Source organism: Numenius arquata, unplaced genomic scaffold, assembly GCF_964106895.1.
Source record: "Numenius arquata unplaced genomic scaffold, bNumArq3.hap1.1 HAP1_SCAFFOLD_1425, whole genome shotgun sequence".
NCBI classification, from domain to species: Eukaryota; Metazoa; Chordata; class Aves; order Charadriiformes; family Scolopacidae; genus Numenius; species Numenius arquata.
Genome location: NW_027415043.1, coordinates 5527 through 19252, shown reverse-complemented (window position 1 = coordinate 19252; position 13726 = coordinate 5527). Strand labels below are relative to the sequence as shown.

General features: G+C 63.1%; 1 protein-coding gene across 1 annotated transcript; it reads left to right on the top strand.

Moving 5' to 3' along the window:
* Positions 1-160: 160 nt before the first annotated feature.
* Positions 161-12265, top strand: FBL (fibrillarin; the record flags this gene model as incomplete). Its single annotated transcript, XM_074167441.1, has 9 exons — positions 161-219; positions 1284-1337; positions 2836-2985; positions 3923-4017; positions 5445-5615; positions 6623-6755; positions 8353-8465; positions 9472-9617; positions 12244-12265. Coding segments are annotated over 9 exons (943 nt in total), but the record flags the coding sequence as incomplete, so codon positions are not given.
* Between the last annotated feature and the right edge of the window lie 1461 nt (positions 12266-13726).

Sequence of the window (13726 nt, the reverse complement as noted above, 5' to 3'; positions counted from 1 at the left end):
GCTCCGCCGCCGACCGGCGGCACTAGGACCCGGGGCAGCCCCGTTAGCGGGGGAGAGGGGCGGAACTTCCGCCCGGTTGTGGGCGGAGCCGAGGCGTCGGGCAGAGATGTGCGCATGCGCGATGCCCGGGAAGGGGCGGGGCCGTGGGGGTTGTCGAAAGGCGCTTCCGGTTCCGGCGGCGAGGTCGGAGCGCGTGGAACAGCGGCGGGATGAGGCCAGGTGGGAACTGGGATGGACTGGGATATACTGGGGAGGGACTGGGAGGCAACTGGGAGGGACCTGAGATGTACTGGGATGGGACTGGGATGGACTGGGAGGGTATTAGGATGAACTGGGAGGGAGTGGGGGGACTGGGAGGGAACTGGGATGTACTGTGATGGGACTGGGAGGGAACTGGGGTGGACTGGGATGGGACGGGGGGGGACTGGGAGGGACTGGGGGAGCTGGGGTGGGACTGGGAGGGGATTGGGAGGGCATTGGGATGGACGGGGGGAACTGGGATAGGACGGGGGGAACTGGGATAGGACGGGGGACTGGGATATACTGGGAAGAACTGGGGAGGGAACTGGGATGGACTCGGGGGGACTGGGGGAGCTGGGAGGGGATTGGGAGGGCACTGGGATGGGACTGGGAGAGACTGGGAGGGCACTGGGACAAGATAGAGGGCAAGTGAGAGGGACTGGGATATACTGGGATGGACTAGAGGGGACTGGGAGGGCACTGGGATGGACTGGGATGGGACGAGGGGGCACTGGGATATACTGGGAGGGACTGGGGAGGGGACTGGGAGGGGATTGGGGGAACTGGGATAGACTGGGATGGACTGGGAGGGCACTGGGGGAGCTGGGGTGGAATTGGGAGGGCACTGAGATGGACTGGGATGGGACTGGGATGGACTGGTGGTAACTGGGGGGCACTGGGATATACTGGGATGGAACTGGGAGGAGAGTGGAAAGGACTGGGAGTAACTGCGGGGTGACTGGGATGGACGGGGGGTTACTGGGAGGGACTGGTGGGAATTGGGAAGGACTGGAGAGGGACTGGGATGGACTGGAGGACAACTGGGATGGACTGGTGGGAACTGGGAAGGTTTTGGGAGGTAACTGGGATGGGACTGGGGGGCAAGTGGGAGGGAGAGGGGGGGTCAACTGGGAGGGAGGGTGGGGGTGGTTGGGCCCAAACTGGGAATACTGGGAGCCCCGGTTGGGGGGGGGGCGGGGGGGTTACTGGGCTCCCTCCCAGTTGCTCCCAGTTGCTCCCAGTTTGACGGCGGCTCCTGACAGGTTTCAGCCCCCGCGGGGGGAGGGGCGGCCGCGGCGGGTTCCGGGGGGGCCGAGGTGAGTCTCCCAGTACCTCCCAGTCCCTCCCAGTATGGCCGGTCCCACCTTTACTGGGAGCCCCGTGCCCCTCCCAGTCTGCCTAGTTTGATCCCCTCTCCCTCCCAGTATGGCCAAGCTGCCTTCCCACTCCCCACACCAGTATGACCAGTTCCCCCCACCAAGTGCCCAGTTAACTCCCAGTACGCCCAGTTGCCCACCAGTTTGCCCCCAGTATACCCAGTTCCCCCCTTCAGTCTCTCTCCCAGTATCTCCAGTTTCTCCTCAGTACTCCCAGTTTCCCTTTCCAGTGCCCTTAGTATGCCCAGTCCCTTCTCCCAGTGCTCCCAGTACACCCAGTCCCCCCTCCCAGGTCCCTCTCCCAGTCCTCCCAGTCCCCCCTCCCAGGTCCCCCCCCCAGTTCTCCCAGTCCCCCTCCCAGTCCCCCCAGTACTCCCAGTACTCCCAGTTCCCCCTCCCCCCATTCCCAGTTCCCTCCCCATTCCCAGTTCCCCCCAGTACTCCCAGTTCCCCCTCCCTCCATTCCCAGTTCCCCCCATTACTCCCACTACCCCCCCCAGTCCTCCCCTCCCCCCATTCCCAGTTTCCCCCAGTACTCCCAGTTCCCCCTCCACCATTGCCAGTCCCCCCCATTCCCAGTACTCGCAGTCCATTCCCAGTTCCCCCCAGCGCTCCCAGTTCCACCTCAGTCCTCCCAGTACTCCCAGCTCCCCCTGCCCTATTCCTAGTCCCCCCCCATTCCCAGTCCCTCCCAGTACTCCCAGTTCCCCCTCCCCCATTCCCAGTCCCCCCATTCCCAGTACTCCCAGTTCCCCCCCCAGTGTCCCCTCCCAGTCCCCCCCTCCCCCCATTCCCAGTTCCCCCCAGTCTCCCCAGTACTCTCAGTTCCCCCTCCCCCCTGTTCCTAGTTCCCCCCAGTACTCCCAGTCCCCTCTCCCAGTTCCTCCCCCCCGTTCCCAGTCCTCCCCTCCCCCATTCCCAGTTCCCCCCGCAGTCCTCCCAGTCCATTCCCAGTTGCCCCCCCATTCCCAGTCTCCATTCCCAGTACTCCCAGTTCCCCCTCCCCCCATTCCCAGTTCCCCCCCATTCCCAGTACTCCCAGTCCCTTCCCAGTTCCACTCTCCCACCCCGTTCCCATTACTCCCAGTCCATTCCCAGTTCCCCTCCATTCCCAGTCTCCATTCCCAGTACTCCCAGTTCCCCCTCCCCCCATTCCCAGTTCCCCCCCATTCCCAGTACTCCCAGTCCCTTCCCAGTTCCACTCTCCCACCCCGTTCCCATTACTCCCAGTCCATTCCCAGTTCCCCCCCATTCCCAGTCTCCATTCCCAGTACTCCCAGTTCCCCCTCCCCCCATTCCCAGTTCCCCCCCATTCCCAGTACTCCCAGTCCATTCCCAGTTCCCCCCACCCCATTCCCAGTACTCCAGTCCCTTCCCAATTCCCCCCCCCCCTTCCCATCACTCCCAGTCCATTCCCAGTTCTTCCCCCCCTCCGCAGGTGGGGCGTTCCCGAGGGGCGGGGCCCGAGGGGGCGGTGGGCGTGGCCGAGGGGGCGTGTCCAGAGGAGGCCCCTCCCGCGGGGGGCGGGGCGGCCGCGGCGGCTTCCGGGGGGGCAAGAAAGTGACGGTGGAGCCGCATCGGCACCAAGGTACGGCGGGGGGCGCTATGGGGCAGATCTATGGGGCAGGGGGGGGGGCTCTGTGGGGCGGGGGTGTGGGGCAGGGGTAGGGGGGATGTGGGGCAGGAATATGGGGTGGGGGGGGATGTGGGGCAGGGATGTGGGGCAGGGGGGGCTATGGGGCAGGGGTGTGGGTCAGGGGTGTGGGGTGGGGGGGGCTCTGTGGGGCAGGGGGAGCACTATGGGGCAGGGGTGTGGGGCAGGGAAGTAGGGTGGAGGTGTGGGGCGGGGGGGCTATGGGGCAGGGGGGGCGCTATGGGGCAGGGGTGTGGGGCAGGGGGGAACTATGGGGCAGGGGTGTGGGGCAGGGATGTGGGGCGGGGGGGGCTATGGGGCAGGGATGTGGTGTGGGGGAGGCTATGGGGCAGGGGAAGAGATCTGTGGGGCAGCAGGAGGGATCTGTGGGGCAGGGGAAGGGATCTCTGGGGCAGCGGGAGGGATCTATGGGGCAGGGGAAGGGATCTGTGGGGCAGCGGGAGGGATCTGTGGGGCAGGGGAGGGATCTGTGGGGCAGGGGAAGGGATCTCTGGGGCAGTGAGTGGGATCTATGGGGCAGGGGAAGGGATCTGTGGGGCAGGGGAGGGATCTCTGGGGCAGGGGAAGGGATCTCTGGGGCAGGGGAGGGATCTATGGGGCAGGGGAAGGGATCTGTGGGGCAGGGGAGGGATCTGTGGGGCAGGGGAAGGGATCTGTGGGGCAGGGGGAGGGATCTCTGGGGCAGCGGGGGGATCTCTGGGGCAGGGGAAGGGATCTGTGGGGCAGCGAGGGGGATCTGTGGGGCAGGGGAAGGGATCTGTGGGGCAGCGAGGGGGATCTGTGGGGCAGGGGAAGGGATCTGTGGGGCAGGGGAAGGGATCTATGGGGCAGGGGAGGGATCTATGGGGCAGCCGTGGGTCGCTGCCCCCAGGCGTGTTCATCTGCCGGGGGAAGGAGGACGCTCTCGTCACCCGGAACCTGGTGCCCGGGGAGTCGGTGTACGGGGAGAAGAGGATCTCGGTGGAGGTGACTGGGATGGACTGGGAGGGACTGGGATGAACTGGGAAGGGGGTAGGAACAACTGGGAGAGACTGGGACGGGATAGAGGGCAACTGGGAGGGATTAGAGAGTACTGAGAGGAGACTGGGAGGGGATAGAGAACAACTGGGAGGGACTGGGATGGACTGGGAAGGGGGTAGGGGGGACTGGGATGGATTGGGAGGGGACTGGGATGGACTGGGAAGGGAGTAGGGTGACTGGGAGGGGACTGGGATGGATTGGGAGGGGACTGGGAGGGACTGGGATGGACTGGGAAGGGGGTAGGGGGGACTGGGATGGATTGGGAGGGGACTGGGATGGACTGGGAAGGGAGTAGGGCGACTGGGAGGGGACTGGGATGGACTGGGAGGGACTGGACTGGGAAGGGAGTAGGGCGACTGGGAGGGGACTGGGAGGGACTGGGAAGGGGGTGGGGGGACTGGGAGGGACTGGGATGGGACTGGGAGGGAGTAGAGGACAATGGGATGGAACTGGGGGGAACTGAGATGAACTGGGAAAGGGTTGGGGTAACTGGGAGGCACTAGGAGCAGGTTAAGGGAGCACTGGGAGGGGATAGAGGGCAACTGGGAGGGACTGGGGAAGGGTTGGGGTAACTGGGATGGACTGGGAGCAGGTTAGGGGGGCATTGGGAGGGACTGTGATGGGGTTAGAGAGTGACTGGGAAGGAGATATGGGTAACTGGGAGGGACTGGGATGGACTGGGAGGGGACTTGGAGGCACTGGGAGCAGGTTAGGGGGGCACTGGGATGGACTGGGATGGGGTTAAAGAGTGACTGGGAGGCACTAGAAAAGAGATATGGGTAACTGGGATGGAACTGGGAGGGACTGGGAGGGGATAGAGACCAATTGGGAGGGACTGGGAAGGACTAGAATGGACTGAGACAAGGTTAGGAACGGACTGGGATGAGATTAGAGGTAACTGGGAGAGACTGGGAGAGGTGGACAACATCACTGGGACCTTCTCAGGCTCCATACTGGGAGCACTGGGAGGTGGCTCTGGTGGCACTGGGAGGGCCATAGTGTCCATGGGATGTCACCGCTGGTGGGTGACGTGTCGTGTGGTGTCCCTGTCCCCAGGATGGTGACACCAAGGTTGAGGGCCTTACTTGGACCTTCTCAGGCTCCATACTGGGAGCACTGGGAGCACTGGGAGGTGGCTCTGGTGGCACTGGGAGGGCCGTAGTGTCCATGGGATGTCACCGCTGGTGGGTGACGTGTCGTGTGGTGTCCCTGTCCCCAGGATGGTGACACCAAGGTTGAGGGCCTTACTTGGACCTTCTCAGGCTCCATACTGGGAGCACTGGGAGCACTGGGAGGTGGCTCTGGTGGCACTGGGAGGGCCGTAGTGTCCATGGGATGTCACAGCTGGTGTTCCCTGGTGTCCTTGTCTCCAGGAAGGTGACACCAAAGTGGAGTATCGCGCCTGGAACCCTTTTCGCTCCAAACTGGCGGCCGCCATCTTGGGGGGCATCGACCAGATCCACATCCGGCCGGGGGCAAAGGTCCTCTACCTGGGGGCGGCCTCGGGGACAACGGTGTCACATGTGGCCGACATCGTGGGACCGGTGAGGACATGGGGCCACCGACCCCTTGGGGACGTCGCGGGGAGAGTCACGGGGTGAGGGGACACCGGGATGGAGTCATTGAGGCCTTGGGATGGGTTGGAGGTGGCATCTCCATGGGCTTGGGGACATCCTTTGGGGACGTCGCCATGGGGTGATGGGACAAGGGGACACGGGGGTGGCACTGAGACCCCTTGGGGACATCACCGTGGGGTCACGGGGCGAGGGCACACCAGGACGGGGTCATCAAGGCCTTGGAATGAGTTGGAGGTGGCATCTCCATGGGCTTGGGGACATACTTTGGGGACATACTTTGGGGACATTGTTGAGGTCCTTTGGGGACATCGCCATGGGGTGATGGGACAAGGGGACACGGGGGTGGCACTGGGACCCCTTGGGGATGTCACCGTGGGGTCACGGGGGTGAGAGGACACCAGGATGGGATCTCCAAACCCTTGGAGACAACTTGGAGGTGGCATCTCCGTGGGCTTGGGGACATCCTTGAGGTGATTTGGGGACGTCATCATGGGACAAGGGGACATGGGGGTGGCACTGAGACCTCATGGGGACATCACCGTGGGGTCCCGGGGTGAGGGGATGTGTCCCTGTAGGTGGTGGCTTCACATCCCCCACCTGAAGGTCCCCAGGGTTGTCCTATGGGTGGTGGCCCCGTGTCCCCATAGGTGGTGGCCTCGCGTCCTGGAGATGTTCTCCACCCTGAGGACACCAATGATGGTCCCCATGGGTGGTGGCACCTCGTCCCTTGAGGTGTTGTCCCTTGGGGATGGCCCTATGGGTGGTGGCCTCATGTCCCCCACCTCGAGGTCCCCAGAGATGTCCCCATGGGTGGTGGCCCCATCTTACTGGAGATGTTCTCCACCCTGAGGACACCAAGGATGGTCTCCATGGGTGGTGGCACTTCATCCCTTGAGGTGTTGTCCCTTGGGGGTGTCCCCGTGGGTGGTGGCCCTGTGTCCCCACGGGTGGTGACCTCCCTGTCCCCACCCCAGGAGGGCCTGGTCTATGCCGTGGAGTTCTCCCACCGCTCGGGACGGGACCTCATCAACGTGGCCAAGAAACGCACCAACATCATCCCCGTCATCGAGGATGCACGACACCCCCACAAGTACCGCATGCTCATCGGTGGGTGACAACCAGGAGGTCCCCAGGGGTGGTCTCGGGGCCTGGAGAAGACCTTGGGGGGCTTGAGAAGGTCCAGGAGAAGGTTTTGAGGTTCCTCAAGGTGGTTTGGAGCTTTGAGAGAAGCTCTGGAGGCATCTCAGGGTTTTCTTGACGTAGTTTTGAGTTCTGTGGACGTTTACGGTGCATCCTGGTGGCCTTGGAGAAGACCTTGATGGTCTTGAGAAGGTCCAGGAGAAGATTTTGAGGTTCCTCAAGATGGTTTGGAGCTTTAGGAGAAGGTCTGGAGGCCCCTGGAGGTTTCTTAGGGTGGGGGTTGACGTAGTTGTGGGTTCTGGGGATCTTTATGGTGGGTTCTGGTGGGTTTGGGAAGACCTTGATGGCGTCGAGAAGGACCAGGAGAAGGTTTTGAGATTCCTCAAGGTGGTTTGGAGCTTTAGGAGAAGGTCTGGAGGCCCCTGGAGGTATCTCGGGGTGGGGGTTAATGTAGTTGTGGGTTTTGTGGACCTTTATGGTGGGTTCTGGTGGGTTTGGAGAAGACCTTGATGGTCTTGAGAAGGACCAGGAGAAGGTTTTGAGGTTCCTCAAGGTGGTTTGGAGCTTTAGGAGAAGGTCTGGAGGCCCCTGGAGGTTTCTTAGGGTGGGGGTTGACGTAGTTGTGGGTTCTGGGGATCTTTATGGTGGGTTCTGGTGGGTTTGGGAAGACCTTGATGGCGTCGAGAAGGACCAGGAGAAGGTTTTGAGATTCCTCAAGGTGGTTTGGAGCTTTAGGAGAAGGTCTGGAGGCCCCTGGAGGTATCTCGGGGTGGGGGTTAATGTAGTTGTGGGTTTTGTGGACCTTTATGGTGGGTTCTGGTGGGTTTGGAGAAGACCTTGATGGTCTTGAGAAGGACCAGGAGAAGGTTTTGAGGTTCCTCAAGGTGGTTTGGAGCTTTAGGAGAAGGTCTGGAGGCCCCTGGAGGTTTCTTAGGGTGGGGGTTGACGTAGTTGTGGGTTCTGGGGATCTTTATGGTGGGTTCTGGTGGGTTTGGAGAAGACCTTGATGGTGTTGAGAAGGACCAGGAGAAGGTTTTGAGATTCTTCAAGGTGGTTTGGAGCTTTAGGAGAAGGTCTGGAGGCCCCTGGAGGTATCTCATAGGGGATTTTGACATGGTTTTGGGTTCTGTGGACGTTTCTGGTGGGTCCTGGTGGTTTTGGAGAAGACCTTGATGGTCTTGAGAAGATCCAGGAGAAGGTTTTGAGGTTCCTCAAGGTGGTTTAGAGCTTTAGGAGAAGGTCTGGAGGCCCCTGGAGGTATCTCATAGGGGATTTTGACATGGTTTTGGGTTCTGTGGACGTTTCTGGTGGGTCCTGGTGGTTTTGGAGAAGACCTTGATGGTCTTGAGAAGATCCAGGAGAAGGTTTTGAGGTTCCTCAAGGTGGTTTGGAGCTTTAGGAGAAGGTCTGGAGGCCCCTGGAGGTATCTCAGGGCGGGGGTTGACGTAGTTGTGGGTTCTGGGGACGTTTTGGGGGGGTCTCGGTGGCTTTGGGTGGGGGTGTCCCCAGTGTCGGGGTTTCCCCAACCTTGGGGTGTCCCCTCTCCCCCCCTCCCCCCCCCCAGGGATGGTGGACGTCATCTTCGCCGACGTGGCCCAGCCCGACCAGACCCGCATCGTGGCCCTCAACGCCCACAACTTCTTGCGCAACGGCGGCCACTTCGTCATCTCCATCAAGGTGACCTCTCCCAGTACATTCCAGTATAGCCCAGTATCCTCCCAGTATCCCCCCGGCATCCCCAGAGTCCCGTCCCCGCCCCCCCAGTATCTCCCCAGTATCATCCCAGTATCCACCCCCCCAGTCCCCATCAGTAACCCCCAGTGTCCCCCGGTATTCACTGGGGCTCACCAGTATCCCCCCAGTACCCCCCCACATCCCCCCCAGTATCCCCCCAGTGCTCACCAGTACCCCCCCAGTTCCCCCTCAGTAACTCCCAGTATCCCCCCCATTCCCCCCCAGTACATACCAGTATCCCCCTCAGTGCTCACCAGTACCCCCCCGGTTCCCCCCCAGTACCCACTGGTTTCCCCCAGTTCCCCCCCAGTGCTCACCAGTACTTTCCCAGTTCCTCCCAGTTCCCCCCCAGTATCCCCCCAGTGCTCACCAGTACCCTCTGAGTTCCCCCCAGTATCCCCCCACTTCCTCCCAGTCCCCCCAGTACCCCCCCATTTCCCCCCAGTTCCTCCCAGTACCCCCCCATTTCCTCCCAGTATCCCCCCAGTGCCCCCCAGTCCCCCCCATACCTCCTTCCCCCCCCCCTTTTTGCCCCCTCCCCCCCATAATTACCCCAGTTGGGGGCAAATCTCCCCCCGGGGGGGGGTCAGAGGGGGTGTCCCCCCCCCTTGACCCCCCCTCACCCCTCCCCCCCCACTTCCTGCCCTTCCCCCCCCACTTTTTCCCCCCTCCCCCCCATAATTACCCCAGTTGGGGGCAAATCTTCCCCGGGGGGGGCTTCCCCCCCCCAGCCCCCCCCCTTCACCCCTCCATCCCCTCCCCCCCTTGGCCCCTCCCCTTCCCAATTCTCACCCCTCCCCCCCCACCTTTTTGCCCCCCTCCTCCCCACTTCTGCTCCCTCCCCCCCCATAATTACCCCAGTTGGGGGCAAATCTCCCCCCGGGGGGGGGTCAGAGGGGTTGTCCCCCCCCCTTAGCCCCCCCCCCTTGTCCCCTCCGCCCCCCCCCAGGCCAACTGCATCGACTCGACGGCCCCCCCCGAGGCGGTGTTTGCGGGGGAGGTGCGGAAGATGGCGGGGGAGCAGATGAAGCCCCAGGAGCAGCTCACGCTGGAGCCCTACGAGAGGGACCACGCCGTGGTGGTGGGCGTCTACAGGTGGGACTGGTTTGTACTGGGAGGGGACTGGGAGGGACTTGGATGGACTGGGAGGGGAGTTAAGGGGGCTGGAGGGGACTGGGAGGGGACTGGGATGGACTGGAAGGGACTGGGATGGACTGGGAGGGGAATGAAGGGGGCTGGAGGGGACTGGGATGGGACTGGGAGGGACTGGTTTGTAGTGGGAGAGGAGTGGTTTGTACTGGGAGGGGACCGGGGGGGGACTGGGAGAGACTGGGATGGACTGGGAGGGACTGGGATGGACTGGGAGGGGAGTCAAGGGGGCTGGAGGGGACTAGGATAGACTGGGAGGGGACTGGGAGGGACTGGTTTGTACTGGGAGAGGAGTGGTTTGTACTGGGAGGGGACTGGGAGGGACTTGGATGGACTGGGAGGGGAGTCAAGGGGGCTGGAGGGGACTGGGAGGGGACTGGGATGGACTGGAAGGGACTGGGAGGGGACTGGGATGGACTGGAAGGGACTGGGATGGACTGGGAGGGAAATGAAGGGGGCTGGAGGGGACTGGGATGGGACTGGGAGGGACTGGTTTGTAGTGGGAGAGGAGTGGTTTGTACTGGGAGGGGACCGGGGGGGGACTGGGAGAGACTGGGATGGACTGGGAGGGACTGGGATGGACTGGGAGGGGAGTCAAGGGGGCTGGAGGGGACTAGGATAGACTGGGAGGGGACTGGGAGGGACTGGTTTGTACTGGGAGAGGAGTGGTTTGTACTGGGAGGGGACTGGGAGGGACTTGGATGGACTGGGAGGGGAGTCAAGGGGGCTGGAGGGGACTGGGAGGGGACTGGGATGGACTGGAAGGGACTGGGAGGGGACTGGGATGGACTGGAAGGGACTGGGATGGACTGGGAGGGAAATGAAGGGGGCTGGAGGGGACTGGGATGGGACTGGGAGGGACTGGTTTGTAGTGGGAGAGGAGTGGTTTGTACTGGAGGGGACCGGGGGGGGACTGGGAGAGACTGGGATGGACTGGGAGGGACTGGATGGACTGGGAGGGGAGTCAAGGGGGCTGGAGGGGACTAGGATAGACTGGGAGGGGACTGGGAGGGACTGGTTTGTACTGGGAGAGGAGTGGTTTGTACTGGGAGGGGACTGGGAGGGACTTGGATGGACTGGGAGGGGAGTCAAGGGGGCTGGAGGGGACTGGGAGGGGACTGGGATGGACTGGAAGGGACTGGGAGGGGACTGGGATGGACTGGAAGGGACTGGGATGGACTGGGAGGGAAATGAAGGGGGCTGGATGGGACTGGGAGGGACTGGTTTGTAGTGGGAGAGGAGTGGTTTGTACTGGGAGGGGACTGGGAGGGACTTGGATGGACTGGGAGGGGAGTCAAGGGGGCTGGAGGGGACTGGGATTGGACTGGAAGGGACTGGGAGGGGACTGGGATGGACTGGAAGGGACTGGGATGGACTGGGAGGGAAATGAAGGGGGGCTGGATGGGACTGGGAGGGACTGGTTTGTAGTGGGAGAGGAGTGGTTTGTACTGGGAGGGGACCGGGGGGGACTGGAAGGGGACTGGGAGGGACTGGGATTGACTGGGAGGGACTGGGATGGACTGGGAGGGGAGTCAAGGGGGCTGGAGGGACTAGGATAGACTGGGAGGGACTGGTTTGTACTGGGAGAGGAGTGGTTTGTACTGGGAGGGGACTGGGAGGGACTTGGATGGACTGGGAGGGGAGTCAAGGCTGGAGGGGACTGGGAGGGGACTGGGATGGACTGGGAGGGGAATGAAGGGGGCTGGAGGGGACTGGGATGGGACTGGGAGGGACTGGTTTGTACTGGGAGAGGAGTGGTTTGTACTGGGAGGGGACTGGGAGGGACTTGGATGGACTGGGAGGGGAATGAAGGGGGCTGGAGGGGACTGGGAGGGGACTGGGATGGACTAGAAGGGACTGGGATGGACTGGGAGGGGAATGAAGGGGGCTGGAGGGGACTGGGATGGGACTGGGAGGGACTGGTATGTACTGGGAGAGGAGTGGTTTGTACTGGGAGGGGACTGGGAGGAACTGGGATGGACTGGGAGGGGACTTGGATGGACTGGGAGGGACTGGTTTGTACTGGGAGAGCAGTGGTTTGTACTGGGAGGGGACCGGGGGGGGACTGGGAGAGACTGGGATGGACTGGGAGAGACTGGGATGGACTGGGAGGGACTGGGATGGACTGGGAGGGGAGTCAAGGGGGCTGGAGGGGACTAGGATAGACTGGGAGGGGACTGGGAGGCACTGGTTTGTAATGGGAGAGGAGTGGTTTGTACTGGGAGGGACTGGGAGGGGACTCAAGGGGGCTGGAGGGGAGTGGGAGGGGACTGGGATATACTGGGAGGGACTGGGAAGGGGACTGGGATGAACTGGGAGGGGACTGGGATATAATGGGATGAACTGGGATGGACTGGTTCATACTGGGAAGGGACTGGGAGGGGACTGGGATATACTGGGATGAACCGGGAGGGGACAGGGATATACTGGGATGGACTGGAATGTACTGGGAGGGGACTGGGGGAGGACTGGGATATACTGCGGGGGACTGGGAGGGGACTGGGATGGACTGGGAGGGGACTGGGCCATACTGGGCAGGTCACGTGACCACACACTCCCCCTCTCTCCCCAGGCCCCCCCCCAAGCAGAAGTGACGTCACCGCCGCGGGGGGGGGGGGGGCGGAGGGGGGCGTGGTCTCGTGTCACCCCTCCCCCCCCGGTGGGGGTTGGGGGCGGGGCCAGGGGTGGGGGAGGGGCTTTTTAATAAAGGGGGAAATCCTGCTAATTAATGGGGGTAATTAATACTCAAGAGGAGTAATTAGTCCTCAGGGGGGTAATTAAGACCTGGGGGGGGTAATTAAGTCCTCGGGGGGGGTAATTAATATTGAGGGGGTAATTAAGCCCTTGGGGGATAATTGAGGGGGTAATTAAGACCTGGGGGGGGTAATTAAGCCCTTGGGGGGGGTAATTAAGACCTGGGAGTTGTAATTAAGCCCTTGGGGGGGTAATTAATATTGGGGGGGTAATTAAGCCCTTGGGGGGTTATTAAGCCCTGGGGGGTGTAATTAAGACTTGGGGGGTGTAATTAAGACCTGGGGGTTGTAATTAAGCCCTTGGGGGGGGTAATTATGCCCTTGAGGGGGTAATTAGTCCTCCAGGGGGTAATTAAGACCGGGGGGGGCAATTTAGCCCTGGGGGGGTAATTAAGACCTCAGGGGTGGTAATTAATCCTGGGAGGGTAATTAAGCCCTTGGGGGGGGTAATTAAGCCCTGGGGGGGCAATTAGTCCTCGGGGGGTGGGTGGTAATTAGTCCGGGGGGGGGGGTGTCAATAATCCCGGGGGGGCTAATTAATCCTGGGGAGGGGCAGATGGGAGCGTGGGGGGGTGTAATTAATCACCGGGGGGGGTAATTAGTCACGGGGGAGGGGGTAATTAAGCCCCTCGGGAGGGGCCTCAGCGCACGCCGAGGGGGCGGGGCTGAAGAGGGCGTGGTTTGGATAAAGCCCCGCCCCTTGTGGGCGTGGCCACGCCCAGTCACTGCCCCGCGCGCCCCACCCATCCCCGCGCATGCGCCGCGCCCTTTCCCCGTTGAGGGGGGGGGGGTGCGGGGAGGGGGTGGGAAGGCAGCGCGCATGCGCCGGGGTGGGCGGGGCGGCGCGGAGGCGGGGATTGGGTATCTCCCTCCTTATTGGTGGGAGCGGGAGAGCGTCCCGGCGTGGGATTGGCTGAGGGCGAGAGGGGCGGGGCGGCGCATGCGCGGCGGCGGCAGCGGGCGGTTTGTTGTGGCCGCCATTTTCCCCGGGCATTACTGGGAAATCCCCCGGCCGCCGCCGCCGCCGCTTCTCCCGGGCCCGGGCCCCGGCCCCTCCGCCTCCGCCCCGGGCCAGCGCCGCCGCCGCCGCAGGTGAGTCCCATCGGGAACCGCAACCGGCAAACCCCGCCGTCCCCCCTCGGGCCGCTCCCTCACGGGCCTTTCCCCCCCCACCCCCACCCCACTTCAACCCCGGCACCGGCTTCTCCTCAGCGGAGACAGGCCACGCCCCCTCCGGGGTCGGCCACGCCCACCCCCCCCGCGGGACAAGCCACGCCCCCTCCCCGTGCAGGCCACGCCCCT